The sequence below is a fragment of the Equus asinus genome, chromosome 9 (genome assembly GCF_041296235.1).
Source record: "Equus asinus isolate D_3611 breed Donkey chromosome 9, EquAss-T2T_v2, whole genome shotgun sequence".
Lineage (NCBI taxonomy): Eukaryota > Metazoa > Chordata > Mammalia > Perissodactyla > Equidae > Equus > Equus asinus.
Window position 1 is genome coordinate 46960825 of NC_091798.1, and position 26194 is coordinate 46987018.

Consider the following 26194-nt stretch of genomic DNA (forward strand, 5'->3'; position numbering starts at 1 on the left):
CTACTCCTGCTAGCACTGAACACAGTGGATCCCACAATTTGCACTGCTGACTCCCTGTACTGTACACTGCATATATTGACAGACCCTGCTATTACTAGCTGCCAAAGTGGATTCTGTTCAGTTCTTGCTTCTTGGTATCACTAGACTCAAAGTCTGGGATAGATGTGTCTGATTGGTAACACTTGGATCATCTGCCCATGCCCTACATTTATGGGAGGTTGGAAAAATGAAAATCTGATGTTTTCAGCTTCCACCAAACTCATAAGCTGTGGTAACCTCCAAAGAGGAGTTCATTCATGGCTTGACTTTTTTGGTAGTGTTTGTGTGTGTGTGTATCTTCTTTTTATTTTTTTCTAAATTTTTTTATTGGGATATAATTGACATATAACATTATATTAATTTCAGGTGTACAGCATAATGATTTGATGTTTGTATATATTGCAGGATGCTCACCACCATAACTCTAGTTGACATCCATTACCATACGTAGTTAGAATTTTTATTCTTTTTTTTTTTAAAGATTTTATTTTTTTCCTTTTTCTCCCCAAAGCCCCCAGTGCATAGTTGTATATTCTTAGTTGTGGGTCCTTCTAGTTGTGGCATGTGGGATGCCGCCTCAGCATGGCTTGATGAGCGGTGCCATGTCCGCACCCAGGATTCGAACCGACGAAACTCTGGGCCACCTGCAGTGGCGCGCATGAACTTAACCACTTGACCACAGGGCCGGCCCCAAGAATTTTTATTCTTGCAATGAGAACTTTTAAGATTTACTCTCTTAGCAACTTTCAAATATCCAATACAGTGTTATTAACTCTAGTCACCATGTAGTACATTTTATCTCCAGGACTAACTTTATATATTTGTATGTTTTTGAGGGTTTTTTAAAATTGAGATTGTATTTGTTTATAGCTGTGTAATTTCAGATGTACATTATTATATGTCAGTTTCTGTATAGACTGTATCATGCTCCCCACCAATAGTCTAGATTTTATCCATCACCATACGTATGTTCTCGTTTAGCCCTTTTGCTCATCCCCTCACCCCCTTTCCCTCTAGTAGCCACTAATCTGTTCTCTTTATCCATGTGTTTGTTTATCTTCCACATGAGAGTGAAATCATTCAGTGTTTGTCTTTCTCTAGCTTATTTCACTAATGTCATATCCCCAAGGTCCATCTGTGTTGTTACAAATGGAATGGTTTTCTCTCTTTTTGGGGGGAGGCTGAATAGTATTCTGTTGTGTATATATACCACATCTTCTTTATCCATTCATCAATTGATGGGCAGCTGGGTTGCTTCTGTGTCTTGCCCATTGTGAATAATGCAGTGAACATAGGGGTGCATAGATCTCTTTGTATTATTGATTTCATGTTCTTTGGATAAATACCCAGTAGTGGTATAGCTGGATTGGATGATATTTCTGTTTTTAATTTTTTGGGAAATCTCCATACTGTTTTACATAGTGGCTGCACCAGTTTGCATTCCCACCAGCAGTGTATGAGTGTTCCCTTTTCTCCACATCGTCTCCAACACTTATTATTTCTCATCCTGTTAATTATAGCCATTCTGACAGGTATGAGGTGATATCTCATTGTAGTTTTGATTTGCATTTCTCAAATAATTAGTGACGTTGAACATCTTTTCATGCGCCTGTTGGCCATTGATATATCTTCTTTGGAAAAATGTCTGTTCCTATCCTCTGCCCATTTTTTGATCGAGTTGTTCATTTTTTTGTTGAGTTGTATAAGTTCTTTATATTTTTCGCAAATTAACCCCTTGTGTTGGATATATGATTTGTAAATATTTTCCCTCAGTTGGTGGGTTGTCCTTTCTTTTTGTTCATGGTTTCCTTTGCCTTGCAGAAGCTTTTTAGTCTGATGTAGCCCCATTTGTTTATTTTTTTTGTTTCCCTTGCCTGAGTAGCTATAGTATTTGAAAAGATGCTGCTAAGACCAATGTCAAAGAGTGTACTGCTTGTATTTTCTTCTAAGAGTTTTATGGTTTCAGGTCTTAAAGTCTTTAATCCATTTTGAGTTAGTTTTTGTGTATGGTGTAAGAATATGGTCTCCTTACTTTCGTTTGCACATGGCTGTCCAGTTTTCCCAGCACCCATATTGAAGAGACTTTCCTTTCTCTTTTGTATGTTCTTAGCTCCTTTGTTGAAGATGAGCTGTTCTTAGATGTGTGGTTTTATTTCTGGGCTTTCACTTCTGTTCCATTGATCTGTGTGTCTGTTGTTGTGCCAGTACCATGCTCTTTTGATTACTGTAGCTTTGTAGTACATTTTGAAATCAAGGAGTGTGATGCCCCCAGCCTCCTTCTTTTTTCTCAGGATTGCTTTGGCTATTCGGGGTCTTTTGTTGTTCCATATAAATCTTAGGATTTTTTGTTCTGTTTCTGTGAAGAATGTCATTGGGATTCTGATTGGAATTGCATTGAATCTGTAGATTGGTAGGTAATATGGACATTTTAACTATGTTTATTCTTCCAATCCACAAGCATGGAATATCTTTCCATTTCTTTGTGTCTTCTTCAATTTCTTTCAATAATATCTTATTCTTTTCAGTATATAGGTCTTTCATCTCCTTAGTTAAATTTTTTCTAGGTATTTTATTCTTTTTGCGGCGATTGTAAATGGGATTGTATTCTTGACTTCTCTGTCTGCTAGCTTGTTATTAGTGTATAGAAATGCAGCTGATTTTTGTAAGTTGGTTTTGTACCCTGCCACTTTACTGTGGTTGTTGATTATTTCTAATAGCTTTCTGGTAGATTCTTTAGGGCCATTCGCAAACAGCCAAAGTTTTACTTCTTCCTTTCCAATTTGGTTACCTTTTATTTCTTTTTCTTGCCTAATTGCTCTGGCCAACACCTCCAGTACTATGTTGAGTAGGAGTGATGTAGTGGGCCTCCTTGTCTTGTCCCTTTTCTCAGAGGGCTGGCTTTCAGTTTTCATTGTCAAGAAAGATGTCAGCTTAGCTGCTGCCACTTGGCATAGAGCATTCCCATGGATGAGGCTACCATGGCATATTGGGTGCTCCTTAGGGCTGGGCTGCAATTCTGAAAGCATTCACACAGGCCAGGCTGTCCCTCCGTCCTCTTACAGTCATGCATGGCTGCTATGTGAGAATCTGCAAACTGGCTAACTGGTACCAGGGAGGGGGAGGGGTGCACTTATTTCCACTGACTTCTGGGGATCCAGTCCACCCACCTTCAGATGTATAGCTGTGTGGATCTCTCAGAAGTCCTGTTGTGCTGTGCAAGGAGTCCTCTGCTGGTTAATGAATGTCCATTTAGTTGTAACTTAGGGAGACTGAGGGAATACTCACTCTGCTGTGATGCTGACGTCACTTTGGTATTTTTGACCATATGCTTTAGGAGTTGGCAAGGTGTGGCCTGGAGGCCAAATTAGCCTAGCTATTTTGTAAATGAAGTTTTATTGGAATGCTGTCACACCCATTCATTTACCTACATTTTTATGTTTGTTTTCATGCTACAAAGGCAAAGTTAAGTAGTTGTAATGAAAACCTTATGGCCCAATAAACCTAGAATATTTACTGTCTGACCCTTTACAGAAAAGGTTTGCCAACATCTGAAAGGAATAATGCTAATACTTCTATTCAAGTCCATGCAATCACTTTTTCTAGATGCTGTTGGAGAACTACATGTTCATATGGCCACATTGTCCCTCTGAAATAATGAGATTGAAGGCAAATAACTTTCAGATATTTGAAGAGAAGCTTTTAGATTCTAAAGTTGATAAACTTTGTCAGCCTCTCTTCAGGCAGAGAACTGAAGATCCACATATGTATTTCAAAACCTATGAATTATATATGAAGCTAGATACCTGTGGGTTACTGTAAATATTGAATAAGATTACCTTTCGACCTTGTTCCCAGACATAGATGAGAAGAAGTTAATCTTGTTAATTGGGTGTTTTCTTGTTTAACCTGAGGGGTGACTCAAGGGTCACAAGGATTTATGACCTACTTTTATAGAAGAAAAAGAATGCCTTCAAGGAAGTTATGTCACCAGAAAGCTAGCCCCAAGCTGCCCTTGACACCCAGAAGTCACATTGCCCAAGGGCTTGTCTGGAGTGAAAGAAACAGGATTACCCCTTTGCTTCTCCAAACTCCTCCTGCCAAGCCCCTTAGTTCTATAAAACCCCTTTCCCGCCTTCTCCTTAAGGTGGATTTGAGAGAACCTATTCTCCCACCCTTCTTTTGGCCAATTTGGATAAACCTTTCTCCATCTCCAAGCACATCGGTGATGGCTTACCACACATTGGACACACGAACTTGAGATGAGGAGGTTCAGTATCATATTCTCATTTAGGCTTTAAAATTGAAGAGTGAATTCGTAATTTTTTGTCAGCTAATGATGGCATCTCTCATGGTGTACCAGAGATGTCCTCTGACTTGAGAACAGAGGAAATTATATGACATAAATTTAGCCAAGAATCTCAGAAAATTCTGAGGCTCCTTGACACTACCCTATCCTCTTTTTGCGGTCAGATTATGAGTGTTCTAATTCTGTTTGCCATAACATAACTTTTTTGTGTTACAGTTTTTGGAACTTGTTTGCCACTAAAAGAAAATTATCTAGATGTCAGAAATAACAAGCTCATTTCTGTAAGAGATGGGCATTTGTGAGTGTCTGGGCAGGTTATGATGACTCCTAAAGAGTGGGGCCACAGCAGCTGTATTAGTAGTATATGACCACACCTACTCTGGCCATTGTTTTGGAAGTCCTAGCTTATGTAATAAGAAAAGAAAAAGAGAAAAACGTACATAGACTGGGAAGGAAGAAATACTACTGTACTTATTCACAGGAGATGTTATTGTATATGTAGAAAATCCAGAAGATTCTGTGAAGTATGAGATTTGTTCAGATTTGTTCTCACTGTGTAATTTATTTTCCTTAGCTGCTTTTACAATTTTACAGTTATCTTGTTATCATTTTTTAAGCAATTTTATGATGTACTTTGGTGGTATTTTCTTCCTATTTTTTGCACTTGAGGTTTATTGAGCTTCTTGGATGTGTGAGTTTATAGTTTTCATCAAATATGGGAGATTTTCCAGTGTTCCTCAGATATTTTTTTTTTGTTCTCCATCTCCCCCACAGTAACTCTAACTACTGTTATATCCCCCTATTATCTCTGGGGGATACATTCCAACACCCCCAGTGGATACCTGAAATTGTGGATAGTACCAAACCCTATAATTACTGTGATTTTTCCTATATGTACATACTTACGTTAAAGTTTAATTTGTAAATTTGGCACAGTCAGAGATGAACAATAACTAATGATAAAATAGAACAATTATAACAAAATACTGCCATAAAAAGTATGTGAATGTGGTCTCTATTTCTCTCTCAAAATCTCTTATTGTACTCACCCTTTTCCTTGTATTGATGTGAGATGATAAAATGCTTATGTGATGAGATGAAGTGAAGTGAATGACTTAGGCATTGTGACTACTGTTAGGCTACTGTTGACCTTCCAGCTATATGTCAATAGGAGGATCATCTATTTCCAGACCAAGGCTGACCTTGGGTAACTGAAACTGAGGAAAGTGATAAGAGGGGACTACTGTACACTTTTGTTAGGCTGCTTGAAGTTGCCCATAGTTCACTAGTATTCTGTTGAAATTTTTTCCATATTTTTTCTCTCTGTTTTATTTTTGAATTCTAGTATCTTCAAGTTTATTGATCTCTTCTTCTGCAATGTGGAATACGCTATTCATCCCATGTAGTGTCTTTTACATCTCAGATATTGTTATTTTCATCTCTGGAATATTTTTTTGTAATATCCCCTCTTATATCCTTCTGTTTTCTGTATCTTCCTGAACATATGAAATGTAGTTTTAATAAGTCTTTTTTGTGTTTTTTGGGTTTTTTGGTGAGGAAAATTGTCCCTGAGCTAACATCTCTGCCAGTCTTTCTCTGTTTTGTATGTGGTATGCCACCACAGCATGGCTTGATGAGTGGTGTGTAGGTCTGTGTCCAGGATCCGAACCCGCACACCCTGGGCCAGTGAAGCAGAACGCGTGAACTTAACCACTATGCCACCAGGCTGCCCCCAATAGGTTTTTAAATGTCTTTTTCTACTAATTCTCTTATCTTTAATTACTGAGTCAGTTTTTTTTTTCCTCCTTGTGGGTCATCTTTTCCTGCTTGTCTGCATGCCTGGTAATTTTTGATTAAATACTTAAAGATTGTGAATTTTACCTTTTTATGTGCTGGATATATTTTTTTTTTTATTGGAGAGAATGACCCTGAGCTAACATCTGTTGCCAATCTTCCTCTTTTTTTTCCTCTTCCCCAAAGCCCCAGTACATAGTTTTATATCCTACTTGTAGGTCCTTCTAGTTCTTCTATGTGGGATACTGCCACAGCATGGCTTGATACATGGTGTGTAGGTCCGCACCCAGGATCCAAACTGGTGAACCCCAAGCCGGCAAAACAGAGCATGAAAACTTAACCACTACACCACGAGGCTGGCCCCTGTGCTGGATATTTTTATATTTTCTATAAATATTCTTTAGCTTTGTTTTGGGGGGCAGTTAAGTAACTTGGAAATTGTTTGATCCTTTCGGGCCTTTGCTGAGCTGTGTTATGTAGCACTAGAGTAGCATTTAGTCTAGGGTTAATTTTGCTCCAATACTGTGAGTCCAAAGCCTTCTGAGTACTAAATACACGCTCTGAATTTTGAGCTTCTCCACCCTGCCTATTGGGAACAGGAACTCTTCCTGTCCCTATGTGAGTTTTGGGTATTGTTCCCTAGAGGAAACTAGACTAGAGTCCAGGGTGTTTAAAACTTAGCACTATTGACATTTTGGCCCAGATAATCCTTTATTCTGGGACCTTGTCCTGTGCATCGTAGGATATTTAGCAGCATCTCTGTCTAGTCACTTGATGCTAGTGGCATACTCCCCTCTAAATTGTGACAACCCAAAATGTCTCTAGACATTGCTATGTCACCCAAGGGGCAAGATCAGTCCTGGTTGAGGACCACTACTCTAATCCTTTCAGGTGTTTCTTTCCCTGATTTCAGATATTTCTTCACATATATGAGATGATCACTATTCAACTTAAGACTCAAAAGAGACCCTTTGTAGGTTTCCAGAACATACTTTCTCTCTGTGTAGTGTTCTCTCTCTCTCTTCTGCTCTGCAAACTCTAGCCACCTTCTGCTCCCCAGACTGCCAGCCCTTCTCCTTAACTCAAGATAACACCAGGCAGTAAGGTATTCATATAATCATATGAATGACTTCATTTGTTTCCCCTCTCTCAGGTGTCACTGTCTTCTGTTTCCTGATGCCTTCTCTCTTGAAAAATGTTTTACATATTTGTTTTGATTTTTGTTGTTTTAGGTGGAGGGTAAATCCAGTCCCTCTTGTTCCATCGTGACCTAAAACCAAAGTCCCAACAATTTGTCAGGAGGGGATGTCCTGAAATGTCCCCAACCACCACACCCCTAAAATCATTAAAGTGGCAAGTCTTTGAGTCCTCATAGAGTTTATCTCCCACTTTGTGGAAAATGAGTATGTTACCAAGGACTCCAGCCACCTCTCACTGATTCTCTTTTTCATTCTGTCCAGTCAGCAAGGCATCATCTATGTAATGGGTTAGGATGTCTAGATATCTTCAGAATACGACGGAGAGTGAAAGCCTTTAGCCCTACGGCAAAACTATAAGTTAATATTATATGACATGAATACAAACGGTTTCTGACCCTGTTCTGTAATTGGAATAGAAAAGAATGCATTCACCAAATCAATACCTGAGGCTTAATCAGTTCTAGCAACAATACTATGTTAAGAACATTAGTTAGGATTTGATTAAGTCTGTGGCAGTCTACAGTCATTTTTTAGGATCCGTCAGCTTTCTGCAGGTGATACATGATAGGGACCATCACCCCAGCATACTTGAAGCCTTTACTGATGGCACGAGTCTTTGCTGTTCTTTGTCCCTCTAGAAGCAGTATTGTCTTTTATTTACTATCTATTTCTGAGGAATGGGGAAGTTTCAGAGGTTTCCACTTGGCTTTTTCCACTATCACAGCTTTTACCGCATAGGTCATGGATCCATTGTGAGAGTTATTCTAACTGCCAAGTACCTGAATTCTAACTATAAACTCGGGGAGTGGGGAGAGACTATTAGGTGGATCTGCAGGCTCAGTGAGCCCACTATGAGGCAGACTTTTGCCAGAACTCTGTTTTTTACCTCAATTCAGAAGATTTTGACTGAGAGGTTTGTTCTTTTGACCCATAGAACCTCTGCTGGGATCATTCTCTTAGCTCCAATCAGCCAATAGCTGGGCTGGTCTAAGAAGGCATCACTTAATATACCTGGTGCTTTGGTGCTGTTCCATATGGCCTTTCCCTTGTCCATCAGGCTAGCTTGGGCTTCCTCACGACATTGGTGGTCTCAGGGTACTTGAATCTTAAAAGTTACACAGCCTCACTTCTGCCGCATTCTTTTGGTCAGAACAAATCACAGGACCAACCCAGATCCATGAGAAGAACACGTAGATTCCAGTTTTTGATGGGGGAGTGGTAAGCTTCCATTGGAAAAGACCAAATGGAATAAGAAATATCATTGTAGCCGTCTTTGGAAATACTGTCATATCACTATTCCATCAGCTGTCCTCTGGAATTTTATAGACCTTTTTCATTGCTGTGGTTTCCTCTTTTAATCTATTCATCTCTTTTTTTTTTAATAACTTTAAAATCTTTTTCACTCTCATTTAGTAAGGATTTAGCAGAGATATGTGTGGTCATTGAATGCATCATGATTAATTGGCAGTTGTAATCTTTGGAATCAAAGATTATTGCTGTTTTCTTAGTAGTTCCATGTTGTCTTATTAACCAATTGGAAAACAAGTTGTCTTAGGTTTCTTCTTTTTCTTCTCTATGTCATCTGATAATTCTCTTGGCTAGTTGCATATCAAAGCAGGAGGGCAGTGTTTGGGAGCCATCTACCCTAGCGTACAGGCATTATTCTTTCTAGGAGAATGAGTAGGAATATTTTATGTAGAGAATTTAAACTTTTTTATAGTCACCATGCACCAACATTCTACATAACATCAGTGGTAAAATACTCCATTCTTTTAGGAATGTGGACTGCTCCCACTTTCTTCTTTTGCTATACCACTGCTCTTAGCTGAGGTTATACTATATCATCCTGGGATTTTTAATACCTTGTTATCTGAAAGAAGGTTAGAGAAAGATTTCCTTCCTCTTTCACAGGGTGAACAGGATTGTCCCATTGGATGTCTTTTTTGTTTAGTGGTAGATTAATATCACTTTGAATCTCTTTGGAAAGATATTTTTTAGAAAGTCATATTTTAAGAGGAATATTGACAAACTGGGTCACCTCCAGCGGAAGTCAGCCAGGATGCTTAAAGATGTGGAACCTGCAAATACTGAGACTGTGCAATCTGGAGAAAACTAAACAAAACAAGACTTAAAACATGATATAATAACTCTTTTCAAATACTTGGAGGTCGCTGAAGAAGAAAAGTTACATCCACTTAGAAATTAAATAGACTTTCATATATAATAAAGAGTTTTTTATTTCTGGCATTGTTTGAGGTAGAGGCCAACACCCATGCTGACGAAGCGTTTCTGTGTGAGTTGAGGGAGCACTTCTCTACCTTGTCGAAGCTCTTGTAATTCAGAGATTTTATGACTCTTTCATAGATTAAAGTTCTGTCCTAAATGGTTGGTTGCTTAAAATCAGCATGGGGAGGGTCATATTTTAGAAAGTGTATTTGAAAAATAATCTAAAATCTTTTCTATTCTACAGGACTTAAATACTATTTATTCTTACCTTCATGGAATGGAAATATTATCAAATCTCAGGGAACATCAGCTTAGGTAAGTGTGATGCTCTGTTTAAGAGCATGTGCTATGGACTTATTTAAATGAATTTGGATAGATAATTGCAGGGGCGAAATCACATAGGGACTTTTTGTAGGATAAGCATAGGAGTTTGCATTTCTCACCACAGTTTTTCTTAGCCATAAGACCTTGAGCAAGTCTTAACATCTCTCTAAGCTGCAGTTTTTTCTTCCATAAAATAGGGATAATAAAATTATCTTTGTTACAGTCTTTTGAGGATTAAATGAGAGTACAAACTATCTAAAGCAAAGCATAGTGCTCAGTCTGTGCTAACCAGTGAATAAAAACTTTTCTTTTTGTAGTTGCTCTTGATATTTATTATGTCAAATGCTTAGCATGGGCACGGTATGATGTGGTGTTGTATTAAAGTGGAAAGAGCCAAGACTCTTGATTTGGTATAAGCTCCCATGGACAAGACCCATAAACTTTCTGAACCTCATTTTCCTATTCTGTAAAATGAGTTTTCTCTCCTCTTATATCATTGTGATTTTATTTGTAAAAACACTTTTGATTGCTTTAAAGCACTAGCTCTTGTAACTTTGTGTAACATTTTAATTAAAATGTGTTTTCCTTACATGACCAGCTTCTCCATCCTTTTTTCAAGCTGTTCTTTAAGTTTCTGGTTATGGACCAGATTGCTAAAATGTAATTGGAAATTTTTATTTTCTGTTTTCTTTATAGCATAATTTAGATGTTAGCATATGTCAAGTATATCAAGAAGAAAACTGAAAACTGGAGCATTTAGTAATACTAAAAGTGTTCTTTAAGTTCAAGCAAGTTTATATATTTATTCAATGGGTGTTTTGCATGTGTGTATGCCTCTGTCAGTAACTGTTTTCTTCACATGAGGATTCAGTAGTGAATCAGACAAATGTATATTTCTTCATAATAAAAAAGACATTATTTTGGGGCTGGCCTGGTGGCGCAGCAGTTAAGTTCGCATGTTCTGCTTCAGCTGCTGGGGGAGGTTCACCGGTTCGGATCCCGGGTACGGACATGGCACAGCTTGGCAAGCCATCCTGTGGCAGGCATCCCACATATAAAGTGGAGGAAGATGGTCATGGATGTTAGCTCAGGGCCAGTCTTCCTCAGCAAAAAGAGGAGGATTGGTGGCAGATGTTAGCTCAGGGCTAATCTTCTTCTTCAAAAAAAAGACGTTATTTATTGCAAAATTGACAGATTATAAAATATACATAAGAGTATTATACTTGTTAATATTATCTAATTGCTATTTTTAAAAATATTGCATTTAATGTATGTATTTCTAAACTTGTAGTTTATTGAAAAATTTAGTAGTCGCTCTGATCATTTTCTGTTGAGGTAATTATAACAGAATTTTTGAAACACAATTTAAGGTAAAATCTTTAAAATTTTTACTTTTTTAATATGTTAGATTGTTGTCTGCAAGAGCACGATACGAGAGATACAGTGGCAATCAAATTCTTTTTTGGTAAGTATTTCCATGATTAGCTTAAATTAATTGCTTTAATGTTTAAATTTAACTTTTAGCAGAGATTCACTTGATTCTGGAACGGTTTCAGTGGAGCAGATTGAAATATGTGCATAAACTGAAATACAACATACATTACCCAAAAGGTGTATATTGCAACGAAGTTTAATAAATATGTACATCTGTGTAAACTACCCAGGTGAACATATAGAACATGCCAGCTCTCCAGAAGGTTCTAGTCAAATCTCTTGGAAAGGTAGTCAAGTTCTAACTTCTATCATCATAAATTAGTTTTGCCTCTTTTTTGACTCCATATAGATAAAAATCTTTTGGTTAGGCTTTTTTTACTTCACAAATGTTTGAAATTGTTTTGTGTTTTTGCATTCATTCTTTTTCATTGCTTTGCAGTATACAGTTGTGTGAAAATAATTTGTTTATGCTTTCCATTGTTAATAGATATTTGGGTTGTTTCCAGTTTTTTACAATCGTGAATAATAAAGTTTCTATGAACATTTTGTTCATGTCTTTTTCTGCCATTATTTTCTCATTCCTCTTGGGCAAATTCTTAGGAATAGAATTATTAGAAATATATGTGCTCAGATTTAGAAGATTCTAATATTAGAATCTAACATGTATTTCATTTTGTTGTCTCATTATGCTTTTATTTTACATTTCCCTACTTACTAATGATGATAAATGATTTGCATGTTTTTATAGGGTATTTGAATAGCTCCTTTATGAAATTTTGACCATTTTTTAATTGGGGTGTCTAATCTATTTCTGTTGATTTGTAGAAATTCTTTATGAATTCTGTATCCTAGTCCTTTGTTGGGATACATATGTTGCAAATGTCTTCTCCCACTGTGTGGCTTGCCTTTTCCCTCTCTTAATGGCGTATTTTGAAGAAGAGAAATTCCTGACTTTCTCAATTTTTCTATTTGTAATTAGTGCTTTCCCTGTCCTGTTTAAAAAACAAAATCTTTCTCTTTCTCAAGATTGTGAAGATCCTCTTCTCTGTTTTTCTTCTAAAAGTTTTAGCAACAGTGACCTGTTTTATTATATAGATTTAGCTGGTATGTAGGAATGGTATTGACTTTTCATGTTTCATTACCTGCACATTGCATTTATCATTATTTCTAAAGTATTTACTGGATTCATAAGGATTTTAATGGTTATATTCATTTGTTGATCCATTCATTTATTATTAAATGTTTGTCTGCTATATGTTATTCTTACCCTGTTGTAGAATGGTGGGAAGACACAGTATTTGTCCTTATTGAGCTTATTGTGTAGTAGGGGAGAGAAAATTAAAATAGTTACACATATTTAAGTGTTATCAAGGAAAAGTATAGAGATATAGATCATTGGAATAGAATTGAGAGCCCAGAAGTAAATCATTATGTTTACGAATAGTTTTTTTTTTTTTATGGCCTCTAGCTAAGATCTGCACACAGTGTGGGTATAACATGATTGAGGATTAAAAAGGAACAACAGTGAAAAGTTTATTTTTGATGAAGATGCTGAAGCATTTCAATGGGGAAAGCATAGTTTTTTCAACCAATGGTACTGAATTAATTGGGTATTTACATGCAGAAAGTTAATTTAGATGCTTACCTTACACCATGCACAAAAATTGAGATATCACTTTGTACCCATTAGAATAACTACAATAAAAAAGGTAGACAATAACAAGTGTTTACAAGGATATGGTGACACCTGGAATCCTCATATATTGGTGGTGCGGATGTTAGATAGTATAGCCACTTTAGAAAACAGTTGGCGCGTTCTAAAAAGTTAAACAATTTTACCAAATGACCTAGTAATTCCGCTTTGATATATTTACCCAAGAGAAATGCAAACATACATGCATACAGAGACTGTACACAAATGTTCTTAGTAGCACTGTTTATACTAGCCTAAAACTGGAAACAAGCAAAGTGTCCAAAGAATGGATAAATAAAATGCCATATATCCATATAGTGGAATACTGTTTGGTAATAAAAAGGGATAAAGTACTTAGGTATGCTGCAACATGGACAAACCTCAAAAACATGCTAAGTGGAAGAAGCAAGATAGAAACACCACATATTATGTGATTCCATTTATATGAACTGTTCAGGAAAGACAAATCTCTAGAGACAGAGCAGATTATTGCTCCCAGGGCAGGGATTGACTGCAAAGAAGGCACAGGAGATCTTTCTGTGGTGATAGAAATGTTCTAAAACTGGATTGTGGTGATATTTGCACAATGTTTTTAAATTTCATAAAAATCATTGGATTGTGCATTTAAAAATGGGCGAATTTATAGTATGTGAATTGTACCTCAATAAAACTTTTAAAAATATTAAGAGTTATGCAGATTTGTATCTGGCTAACCATAAACGAGAATTTTTAAAAAAAAGAATGTGAAAGTTAAGAGTTTACATTCAGAAGTTGGTGGAGTCAGAGAAAAGAATGTATAGTTGACCTTAACTGGGAAGCAGCAGGATATGAAAAGTGAAAATATGCCAGTGATTCAAGTGCTTTGAGGAAAGAAAAGGAAATGGTAAGAGAGGAGTCTGGAGAGGCACGTGAAGGTCACTTGAAGAGTTTTTGATCTTTATCTTAGGAGCAGTGTGAAGCTTTTGAAGGAGTAAGATCTGATAAGATCTGATGCCTCCCTTCTCTAGGCTAGATTATTCTTGGATTCATTTGCTTTCAAAGAGAAAGGAGATAGCATGGCCTCTAAAGAGTTAAAGGTTTTCACTTTCCAAACCATGTTCTGAGATTGGAATTCTTTGCAAGGTCTGAACAGTTTCTGGTTCATGACCTGGCCTGTCTCTCTTGGTGGTGGGAATAAACTTCACAATTTTTCCTGCATTTAAAGTACAATTTACTGACTATTTTGTGACTACTTCAGCCACGTGAGATAAAAATTGGAGGCTTATGGTAGCATCCAGTCATAACTTTCTGCTGTCTTAATTTTGGGCAAATTTTTCTTTATTGATTTTATTCCTTCTGTATTTTGTAAGTCATATTTCAAAAGAGGCCTAGGTTTCTGGATGGAGGATGGTACTATTCAGTGAGAACAGAAAATACTAGAAAAGATCCAAGCTTGAAAGAAATGATAGGTAGATTTTGAACACGTTGAGTTAGAGGTGTCTGTTAGATATAGAAGTTGACATGTCAAGTAGACAGCCAGATAGATAAACAGTTCTCCAGCTCAGAGGAAAGTTTTGTTTTATAGATATTAGAATCTGCTACATATTGGAATTAATTGAAGCCCTGGGTATGGTAAATAAAGGTATTTGAGAGAAAGAGAGAGAGAGAAAGATTAGTTTAGATTATAAACTAACATCTAACAAGATTCTGGGTTTCCATTGGAGATTTAACTGAACCAAAATGCTGACAGACTTAAGTCATCTGATCTTCTTTCGTTTTATCCCTCAAACACATATAAAGTGAAAGATTGGGTGGACATTTTATTATGTCTGTCAGAATAAAATTTAAATAAATTATCATGATCCAAATTATAATTGAAAGTTAAGAGGCAACATTGATAAACTTGTGAAGTCTAAATAATATCTTTAATATACTTAAAAGTTATCAGAAATAGAATGTTCTAATATGCAGATGTAGTGCAGTATTTAAGTTAACCTTCATCAAACGTGATGATCCAGTACACAAAAATGAAGAATGTGAAGTTAATGATAAAATTAATAAGATAGAACTCATAAACATATACTTCTGAAGTCTATATTTTAAGATAGTGATTATACTTTTTCCCGTGTGAACATGGTCTTTATAAAACCTTAGGCAAAAGGCAAACTTTCTCAGATTTCCAAGTAGTATTACTTAATTTTTAATGATTTGTGACATTATTAGAATGTATTTCGTGTTATGTATTTTGTATTGAATCTATATATATGTGAGTGTGTTTATTTACTCATATATTTCCTTATTCATTTAAACAGTTCAGAAACTATTGCCAGATGTTGGTATATTCTGCTTTCTGGATCTGTGCTAATGAAAGACTCCATGGTCTTGCCTCCTTGCAGGTATGTTTGCATTTGCTGCTTAGTGCATGTGACAGGCAAAGTTAACATTACAACTATTTATCTTTTATGTTAAACTGTTTTTGTGGGATGTGTGTTTTCTCTCAGTAGGTGATACATTTTATAAATGTCTTTGGGTTGGTAGTATTGGAACTGCTCAGCAGGAATCAATTGATGCTTACTATTTCTGAGGGTATAAGTTTATACTTATATACTTATTCTTTAAGTTTATACCATGACATGGTATCTTACTCCTATTTGATCTTTAGTTTTATGTGGGATTTGTTCTGATTTATCTGATGGTTTTTTTTTTTTTTGAGGAAGATTAGCCCTGAGCTAACTGCTGCCAGTCCTCCTCTTTTTGCTGAGGAATACTGGCCCTGAGCTAACATCTGTGCCCATCTTCCTGTACTTTATATGTGGGATGCCTACTACAGCGTGGTGTGCCAAGCAGTTCCATGTCTGCACCCAGGATCTGAACTGGCGAACCTTGGGTCGTCGAAGGAGGACATGTGCACTTAACTGCTGTGCCACCCGGCTGGCCCCATATCTGATGGTTTTTGAACTCATTATTATTAGCGGGTATAGAGAGGAAATATATCTTAATAGTTAAGAAATTGGTTTTTGGAGTAAGGCAAACTAGTTTAGAATCCTGATTTTTATCATTTATTAGTTATATAACTTTGGACAAATTTTAGTTTTTTTGTCTGTAAAATAAGGATAATAATAGTACGTACTTAAGTATCTTTATGAGATTTTAGCAAGCCACTACTCAGAGCTCTCAATAGGGGTCTGTAAAAGTTGATACTCTAGAGCCAGAGTACAGGAGTTCATGTCTGTGCTCTAATACTTCTTGGGTAAATTATGTAATCCCTTTGTGCCTCAGTTTCCCCATTTATAAAATGCAGACAATAGTAGAATCTATTTCATAGGCTAGTTTTGAGGAATAAATAAGTTAATATGTATAAAGCTCTTAAAACAGTACCTGGCTATTATAAGTAATTGTTAATTATCACCATCATTATTATTGGGTAAAAAAAAGGAGAAGGGTGATTGGAAAGATGGTCAGATGTAGTATTCTTAGAGAATTTGGTCTGTTAGCAATTCTTAAGATTTTTGGACTTCAAATTATAATTTGGTGACATAACAATATAATTTTGGGTGGCTGGCCCCATGGCCTGGTAGTTCAGTTTGGTGCATTCTGCTTTGCTTGCCTGGGTTCAGTTCCCGGGTGCAGACCTACACCTCTCGTCAGCAGCCATGCTCTGGTGTCAACCCACATACATAATAGAGGAAGATTGGCATGGATGTTAGCTTAGGGCAAATCTTCCTCAAGCAAAAAGAAGAAGATTGGCAACAGATGTTAGCTCGGGGAAATCTTCCTGAACAAAAAGAAAAGAATGTAATTTTTTAGTCACTCTTTTCAAATAATGTTGTAATCTTTAGGCTTTAAGACTTAGTTGAAGCTAAATTAATTTAGTTTCAAAACTATTAAATTTAAGTATCAAGCTACAGTCTACTCTGTAGATGGTATGGGACATCTCAGTTTTGATGCCGTTTTTAAAGTCATGTTTTGAATCCTGACACTTTACATCATTGGCCTTTGGTTAAATAAAATCTGTGCTTCCTAACTAGTAGAATAAAACATATCAACTTTTTTTACAAATAAAATGTATAGTAGTTCTTGATTATTTAAACCTTTGGGTATTGTTCATTCCCCTGTGTGAAACTCACATTAATAAATTTGTAATGAGTTAGCCACTGAGACAGAAGAATCTGGATTGATAATTGATTACAGTGATGCTTTAGGATTATTAGTATTATTCTTTTGAATATTTCCTCACTCTTTCTTGCTGTGATGAGTGGTCAAGAATTTGTTGTGAGGACTTTCTGTAGCCATTAATCAGCCACAGTAATTCATCATTAGTTTGTGGTCAAGACAGTGAAGTTTAACTTTTTAAATAACCGATAGAAATGTATGAGACTTTAAAACCACAAAGTTATAGTATGCATTACTATAACCATCATGAACTTCACAGCAAATGTGATTATAGTTTACTTCATAATTATTTAAAGAAGAGTTCTGGGTAGGGTATTTATATTTTTCATTTGAAAGGTATTTGTAATAGGTCATTGTAGGGTGATTGTTAGGATTAAATGAGTCAGTGCAGATAAACTACCTAGATTACTGCTTAGCGTATATTAAGCATCAAATAAATTTTTGGCTTCTGTTAATATTAATTATTGTAGTATAATAGTGGTGGGATAGGAGCATTATGATACCATAGAATATGAGCACTATCTAGTATAGAAGAAGGAGAAATAGTATTCTACTTTATAAAAATGTAGACTATTTCTCTAGATTTTGAGATGTTTGTTACTGTATCAGTCAGGAGATAGGAAGCACACAGTAATTTGAACAGGGACAATTTAATTTAGAGTTATTAACTGTTTCAAAGAATTAGGATAAAGGAGCTAAGGGAGAATACCCAAGGAAGGAACAAACTTGAAATGTGGGCCCTCTCCTCCAAACTTGAATTCAGACCTTGTTGGAGAATGTGTTGGTTTTAGCCCGATAGACAGTGGAGAAGTTCACTGGGTTGCCCTGGACCAGCTGGTCCACAGTCATTGGGGCAAGGCTGGCAGGAAGGGAACTGCTGACCAGGACTTGCAAGCAAGAGAACATTCACTCCCCTGCTAGGGTGCAGATGGGCCCTGAGGCTGGGAACAGGACTTCCCTTTGCTTTACACACACATACCTCCCAGAGCAAAGAAGACTTTTGTACTGCAGTGTCTGTCTACTAGCATCCTCTACTGAGAAAGCTTTAACATTTCCAGGTCGCAGGAGGAGAATGTTGACTAAATCCAGATCCTTTATTACAAAGATTTGAAGCTGATACCCGCTACATTGGAAGTTGAGAGGCAATAAATAACTGGCGTAATCCGCTCCCTTGGCTACTCAGTTCTATATGAATGCTTCTAAACACATTTGAAATTCCATCCAACAACAAAAGAACTCTGTTTACACCTAACAAGATATAGCTATCCTTCATACAAGTGAAGAAGTACTTACTCTCTCCCCAAAATAATGAGATGCACAGTCTCAACAGTCGTTACTGACTATATTAATTATATATTCCTTTACAGTGCCTGTGAATATTTTTTTAACTAAAGACTACCTTGTAAAGTTCACCTGCAACAACTTATGTATAAAATAAAAATGAGGAAGAGAGGGAAGAAGGAAATGGTTAACATTTACACAAGTACAGACATATACAATAAAGCAAAGAGAAAATATGAAAAGCTACTACTGTCTTTGTTTCTGTAATTGGTTACAGAGCCATAGTTGATATCTCTGGCTTCCTCTTTTACTACCTATTTATTACTTCTGCCCTCAGCCAGAATTTGAGCTTTTTCAGGTTCTTTACCTGATAGTGGGAACAAAATCTTTATTTCAGAAGAGTCCTGCCTTTTTCTGGTTGCTGTAGTTTTCCATTAACCATTAATAGTGGACATAGAAGTACTACAAGGAGCCTAAGAGAATTCCGTGGGCTTCAGCTAGTCCTCCTAACTCCCATTCTGTGCAACAACTCAAGTTTCTCCTTGCTGATTGGGATCAGTCACTCAGACCAATCAAGTAACCCCACTTTTCCTACCTCTTGGTTCAGTGGCCAGGTGGAAGTCTCTAATTCAGTGGAACCATAGTTATGTTTCCTGGTAGACGCAATCTTTGTAACTAAGACTGAGAACTAGCAGAGCTCAAAAGTTTTTGGGAGGGGAAGCAAAAATTCTGTGAATGAGTTATTAGGTATAGCAGTGAGAAGAGCCACTCCTATTTCCATGTGTTGAATACCAGACCCATATATTCTGCTATTGGGGAAGACAGAAACCATTGTGGTACTTCTGCTACTGTGAAATAAGTTCCTTGATCAAAAACAATGCTGTCTAGCGTGCCAAGACAGTAGATAAAGCACTTGTAAGCTTGTGGGTAGTGGTGCTTGCAGAAGCATTATGGTCAGGAAAGGCAGATCATTTCCAGAATGTGTGTCTATTGTAGTGAGGAGGAATATCTGCCTCCTCCATGATACAAAAGGTCCAATGTAAATAATCTGACTCCGTCTGACTGACTGGTCCCCCTGAGGTATGGTGCCTTATCAGAGACTCACGTTGGTCCCTGCCGTTGGCAGATTAGGTATCTAGCAGTAACATTAGCAGTTGAGCCCCTGCATATTCTCTATCTCTGCCACCATGACCACTTCATTCATGGGCCCATTGAACAAGCACTAGGGTGGCTAGGGAAAGTGTTTGACATTCATAGAGCTTGCCATTTTCTTTACCTGATTTTCAAAGCCTGTTCTACAGTGGATGTCCTTTGGGCATTCATATGGGACACAGAGTCTTTGCCCATTCTGAAAGAGGTCCTTCCACATACCTCTTCCTAAACTTCCTTGTTACCATCTGTCAATCAGGTTCCTTCCAATCCCTGACCATTCAGCCAAACCATAGTAACTGCTCGTGAATCTGTTTAGGTCAGTGACTCTGGCCATCTCTCATTTTAGGCAAATGGACAACCAAATGTACTGCTTGAAGTTCTGTTCTCTAGGAAGTTTTTCCTTCACCACTTTCCTTCAGGTCCCCTCTGAGTGGGGCTGTCCACTTTTGGGTGGTACTAGAATGCTATGCAGACTCATCTATAAAACAGGCTCAAGTTTTTTCTTCCTCAACTATTCATAAGGAACTGCCCACGTGGGCATTAGGCACAGATTGAGGTATAAGAGGCAATGCAGTAGGAGTTGGTGTTGAAGGAATCTGAGCCACCTGCTCATGCAACTTATTCTGGACCTGGTAAACTCGGTTTCTCATACCATATTTATTTGATAGTAGATTGCTGCTGCTCATGCCCAACCCTTATGTCTAGGTATACAGTTCGTGATGGGAAGTTGAGACTGCATAGTCACCTGATATCCCCATGGTTAGGCATTCAGCCTCTCTTAAGGCCCAGTAGCAAGACAGAAATTGTTTCTCAAAGTAGAATAGTTATTTGCAGAAGAGGGCATAAGTGTTTCAGAAATCCTAGAAGTCTGCACTCTTATTCTCATTTTAGTGCTTGTGGGAGGCTCCATAGAGCATCCCTTCTTTCCATTATTTCCCACTTGTCCTGTTTGGACACTAAAGTTGTCATTGGATATGCTGGATAATCAGGCCCAAGTGGTGTGGTGGCTTATACTGCATCCTGAATTTGCCAGCAGCCTTGTGGGCCACTAAAGATGGTTCAAAGTAGCACACTCGGTGTATGTTACCTCCAAAATCCAGAAAAATTAACCAAGCATTGTGTCTCTCTTTTTGTGGTAGATGATGTGAGGTGCAGCAACTTGTATTTCACCTTGGAGTGGGTATCTTGTCATGCCCCAAATTATGGAACTCCCAGAAACTTCACTGAGGGTGCAGGGCCTTGAATTTTTGTGGAGTTTATCTCCTAAACTCTAGATTGCATATATTTTAATAAGACATCTAAAGTACATCTCTTTATTTTATAATGAAATTTTATATGTAATTTATACAAGTAAAATTTTTTTACGGTTTATTCTAAACAAAGTAGGTAATTAATAAGTCAAGTCTGAAATTTAAATGTCTTCTGACATGAATTTAACCTTTTTCTAAAATTCAGTTCACTGTTTAGTTGTCACAGTAAAATTTCACTGTAGCTCAACAAAGCAAGGACTTCATTACATGTGGTTTTAAAATAAAATTTAATGCATGTATTCATTCAAACATTCATTTATGCATCAAATAAGCCTTGATTGAGTGTCATCTCTATTTAAGGCAGCGGCACTAAGACAAAGAAGGACTGACTTACATTGGGTTGAGATGACTGCTTTGTTTAAAAAGGGACTCAGTGTTGTGTGACATGGAAAGAAAACTTTCTTGTGGGGGCAGTTGTGGAAATGGATTCTACAGATAAGCAAGATTAGCTAGGCAAAGAAGGAGGGAACAGGCATTTCACTAAGAGAGAATATCTTAAACACTCAGGCATTAATTCATTTAGAAAACATATATTGAGTGCCTGCATGTGTCAGGGAAAAGTTATCACCTTTAAATAGCACTGTAAATAGCATTCTCCATTATCTAGACATAATTTTTAAAATTTTTTTACAAATTAATAAATTTGTACAATTCAGAAGTCAAAACAGTATAATAAGTTGTACTTTAAGAAGCATTACCCTGGGGCCAGCCAGTGGCACAGTGGTTAAGTTCACACGTTCTGCTTTGGCGGCCCGGGGTTTGCTGGTTCGTGTCCCGGGTGTGGACACAGCACCACTTGGCAAGCCATGCTGTGGCAGGCGTCCCACATATAAAGTAGAGGAAGATGGGCACGGATGTTAGCTCAGGGCCATTCTTCCTCAGCAAAAAGAGGAGGATTGGCAGCAGATGTTAGCTCAGGGCTAATCTTCCTCAAAAAAAATAAAATAAAAAAAAAGAAGTATTATTCTCACTTTTATTGTCATCCACACCTTTCAGCCCATCTGCATAGATAACTAACCAATTTTATTAATATCTTGTATGTCTTTCTGGTGTTTTAAAAATACATATGTGAACAAAAACACATATTCTTATTTTTCCAATTTTTGACCCAAATTGGAACATTCCTCCATGATTTTAACTCTTTTATTTTGAAATATATGGGGGAAAGTGCAAATAACCTAAGTGTACATGTTAATGAATTACTATAAATTGAACATTTTCCTAATCACCACCCAGATCAAGAAATAGAACATTGTCAGCTCTCTAGAAGCAGCCTGCATGTCTTTTCTCAAATCAAATCTCCCGCTTCCCCCCAAAGAACATGATTTTCCTAAATTTTAATCAGTCTTGAATATCTGTAGAGTTTTAGCTTGAGGATGTGCATACCTCAACACTGTAGTTTGGTTTTGTTTACTTTTGGACGTAATATGAATGTAATTACACAGTATTCTTTTGTGTGTGGCTTCTTTGGCCCAATGTTATGTTTATGACATTCATCCATATTGTTGCATGTAGTTACAATTAATTCATTCTCATTGATTAGTATTTCATTGTTTGCATAGTTGATGGCTGCTGTAAATAACTTAGCTTTTAACATCCTGGTATATTAGATGCACATATGCATGCATTTCTGTAGTATATACCCAGCAGAGAATTGTTGGCTCACAGGATGTGCCTATATTCAGCTTTAATTGTTCGTTGCAAGGCATTCCAAAATGTGTATACCAATTTACATACCCACAGCAATGTATGAAAATTCCTGTTGTTCCAAATCCCTATCAACACTTAGTATTGTCAGCCTTTTTATTTGTAATTTTTTTTGCTTAGTTTTGGTTATTCTTTTCAGTATATAGATATTATAGTTTTTATTTATGTATTTCTGATTGCTGATGAGTAAGTACATTTTCATTTGAATAACTTCCTTTGTAAAGTGTTTATGTCTGTTCCCCATTTTTCTGATGCATTGCCTTTTTGTTACTGAGATATAGAAATTCTTTATATATTCTGAATAAGAATTCTTGGTTGGTTATTTTTATTGCACATATCTTTTCCCCACTCTATGCCTTGAGTTACTCATTCTCTTAGTAATAATGTCTTTAGATGAGCACAATTTCTTAACTCTAATGTCGAGCAATTCAGTTTTTTTCTTTTTGTCTTTTTTGCTTAAGAAATATTTCTGTACCTGAGGTCATGAAGATATTTTCCTTTATTACTTTCTAGAACTTTTCTTTTCCTTTCATATTTAGATCTATAGTCTACTTAGAATGGATTCTTGAGTATGATAATGTTGCATGGTTTTCCATATGGATTCCTAAATGTCCTTTTCCCACCCTCTTTCAATGCCACCTTTTTCATAAATCAAATATCCACATATGTGTGTGCCTGTTTCTGGGCTCCTGTTCTATTCCATTAGATTTTGTCTATCCCTGCTTGAATACCACACTGTAGCTTTATAATGTGCCTTGAAGTTAAAAAACTATTTATAAAAAACTCCTAAACTGTGTCCCACAGTGGTTGTACCATTTTAGATTCCCACCAGCAATGTATAAGAGTTCTGTTTCTATTTCTGTGTAGTCACCAACATGTGGTATTGTCATTCTTTTAGTCTAGCTATTCTGGTCCCTGTGAAGTGGTTTTAATTTTCATTTTCATGCTGAATAGTGATATTGAGCACTTTTTCTTGTGCTTATTAGCCATTGCTTCCTCTGTATTCTTTTGTCAAATGTCTAAGGTTTTTTGGGTGGGAGGGAGACTGTTTTAAAGTTGGATTGTTTGTCTTTATTATTATTTTGTAGGAATCAAGCTGACAGATAATACATTTTATCTCATTTTTTGGCTTGCATTTTAATTTTTATTAAGGTATAATTGTCATAAACTGCACATATTTAAAGTGTACAGTTTGATAAATTTGGGCATATATATACACCCATAAAACCATGACTGTAATAAAAATAACATATTCATCACCCCCCAAAATTTACTCATGCCCCTGTGTAAACCTTAACTCTCATCCTTCCTTGCTTCCTCCCTTGGGTCCCAGGAACCACTGATTTTTTTTTTGGTCACTATAGATTCACATTTTCTAGAATTTTATATGAAGTGAGGCATATAATATATACTCTTTTTTTTTTTCCTGAGGAAGATTAGCCCTGAACTAACATCTCTGCCAATCTTTATTTTGTATGTGGGTCATCGCCACAGCATGGCTGATGAGTGGTATAAGGTCCATGCCGGGGATCTGAACCTCTGAACACTCAGGCTGCTGAAGTAGAGCGTGCTGAACTTAACCACTGCATCACAGGGTCTGCCCTATGTACTCTTTTCTTGTCTGGCTTCTTATACTCAGTAAAATTATTTTGAGGTTTATCCGTGTTGTTATGTGTATCAATATTTCGTTCCTTTTTATTGCAGTATTCTCTTGTATGAATATACTACTGTTTGTTTAGTATTCAGCTACTGTGGACATTTGAGATGTTTGCTGTTTTTGACTAGTGTTGCTATGAACATTTGTGTACAGGTCTTTATGTGGACGTACACTTTCATTTCTCTTGAGTAAATACATAGGAATAGAATGACTGTGTTATAACTCTTCATGTGGACACATGCTTTCATTGATTTTGGATATATACCTAGGAATGATTAGGTTTTGTGGTAAGTGGGTGTTTAACCTTTTAAGAAACTGCCATACTCTTTTCCAAAGTTCTTGTGCCATTTTACATTCCCACAAGCAGTGTATGAGAGTTCTGGTTGTTCCATACCACATCCTCACCAATACTTGGTAAGGTCAATCTTTTAAGTTACATATCCTAATTGATATGTGTTGGTATCTGATTGTGGTTTAAATTTGCATTTCCCTAAAGATGGTGAGCATCTTTTCATGTGCTTATTTGTCAATTGTATATCTTTTGTGAAGTGTCTCTTTAATGTTTTGCCCATTTGGTGTGGGAGAATGGTTAATTTCTTATTTTTGAGTTTCAGAAGTTCTTTATGTATGCTGTATACAAGTCCTTTAACAGATGTGTGATTTGCAAATATTTTCTCCCAGTCTGTGGATTGTGTTTTCCATCTGTTGTTTTTTTGAAGAGCCAGAAGAGCTTAATTTTGATGGAGTTCAGTTTATTACATTTTTTTCTTTAGTGGACTGTGCTTATGTTGTTGTATGTAGGAAATCTTTGATCAACCCAAGGTCACAAAGAATTGTTTTCTGAATTTCTTCTGAAAGTTTTACTGTTTTAGGTTTTACTGTGATCTATTCAGGTCTGTGATCTATATCAAGCTAGTTTTTTTTTTTAATGTGATATGATATATAGATTTAATTTCATCTTTTTACCTGTGCATATTCAATTGTTCTAGCACCATTTGTTGACATAACTATCTTTTCTCTGAATTACCTTTGCATCTTGTTTGAAATTTAATTGACCATGTATTTGTGAGTCTATTTCCCAATTCTTTGTTTCATTGCTTTATTTTTCTCTCTGGTGCCAATATCACCTTGTCTTGATGACTTTAACTTTATAATCAATCACAAAATAAGGTAGTATGGGTCCTCCAACTTTGCCAAATTGTTTTGGCTATTATAGGTTCTTTGCAGTTCCGTATGAATTTTGAAATCAGTTTGCTAATTCAAAAAAAAATGCAAAGCCTAGGATTTTGATTGGAATGCTTTCTGGTATATAGATTAGTTTACATTTCCTGCTATTTTATATAAATGGAATATGTTGTACAGTTTTTTGTATCTAAGATTTTTCACTTGGCATGATGTTTTGCAGATTCCTTCTTGTTGCTGTAATATTCCATTGTATGGATATACCACAATATGTTTATCCATTCACCTATTGAAAGACGTTAGGTTGTTTTCAATTTTTGTTTATTACAAATAAAGCACCTATGGATATTTATGTACAAGTCTCTGTATGAACATATGTCTTTTATTTTCTTAAGTACCTAAGAATACAATAGCTGAGTTGTATGGTGGTGTGTTAAACTTTTTTTTAAAACTTACCAAAGTATTTTGTTGAATAGTTATACCATTTACATTCCCACCACCAGTTTCTGAGAATTCCAGTTGCTCAACATCCTCTTCAACGCTTCATAATGGGTAATCTTTAATTTTAGATATTCAGGTGTGTATGTAATGGGATCTTATTGTGCTATTAATTTGCATTTCTATGATAACTAATGATATTTAGCTTTTTTGCGTATAGTTATTGACCATTCATATATCTTCTTTTGTGAAAAGTTGGTTCAATTGTTTTGAGGTTGTCTTTTTATTTTTGAATTACGA

At 36.4% G+C, this 26194-nt stretch overlaps 1 protein-coding gene across 9 annotated transcripts in view; it reads left to right on the top strand.

Moving 5' to 3' along the window:
- RAPGEF6 (Rap guanine nucleotide exchange factor 6) overlaps positions 1–26194 on the top strand; it is a 204212-nt gene that overhangs the window by 16851 nt on the left and 161167 nt on the right. For all 9 annotated transcript variants that reach the window (XM_070517465.1, XM_014827310.3, XM_044780408.2 and 6 more), the window contains 3 exons: positions 9809–9879; positions 11297–11353; positions 15307–15390. In XM_070517465.1, the coding sequence (XP_070373566.1) occupies positions 9809–9879; positions 11297–11353; positions 15307–15390 (212 nt within the window). Of the gene's footprint in view, positions 1–9808; positions 9880–11296; positions 11354–15306; positions 15391–26194 lie in introns of those variants that run through there.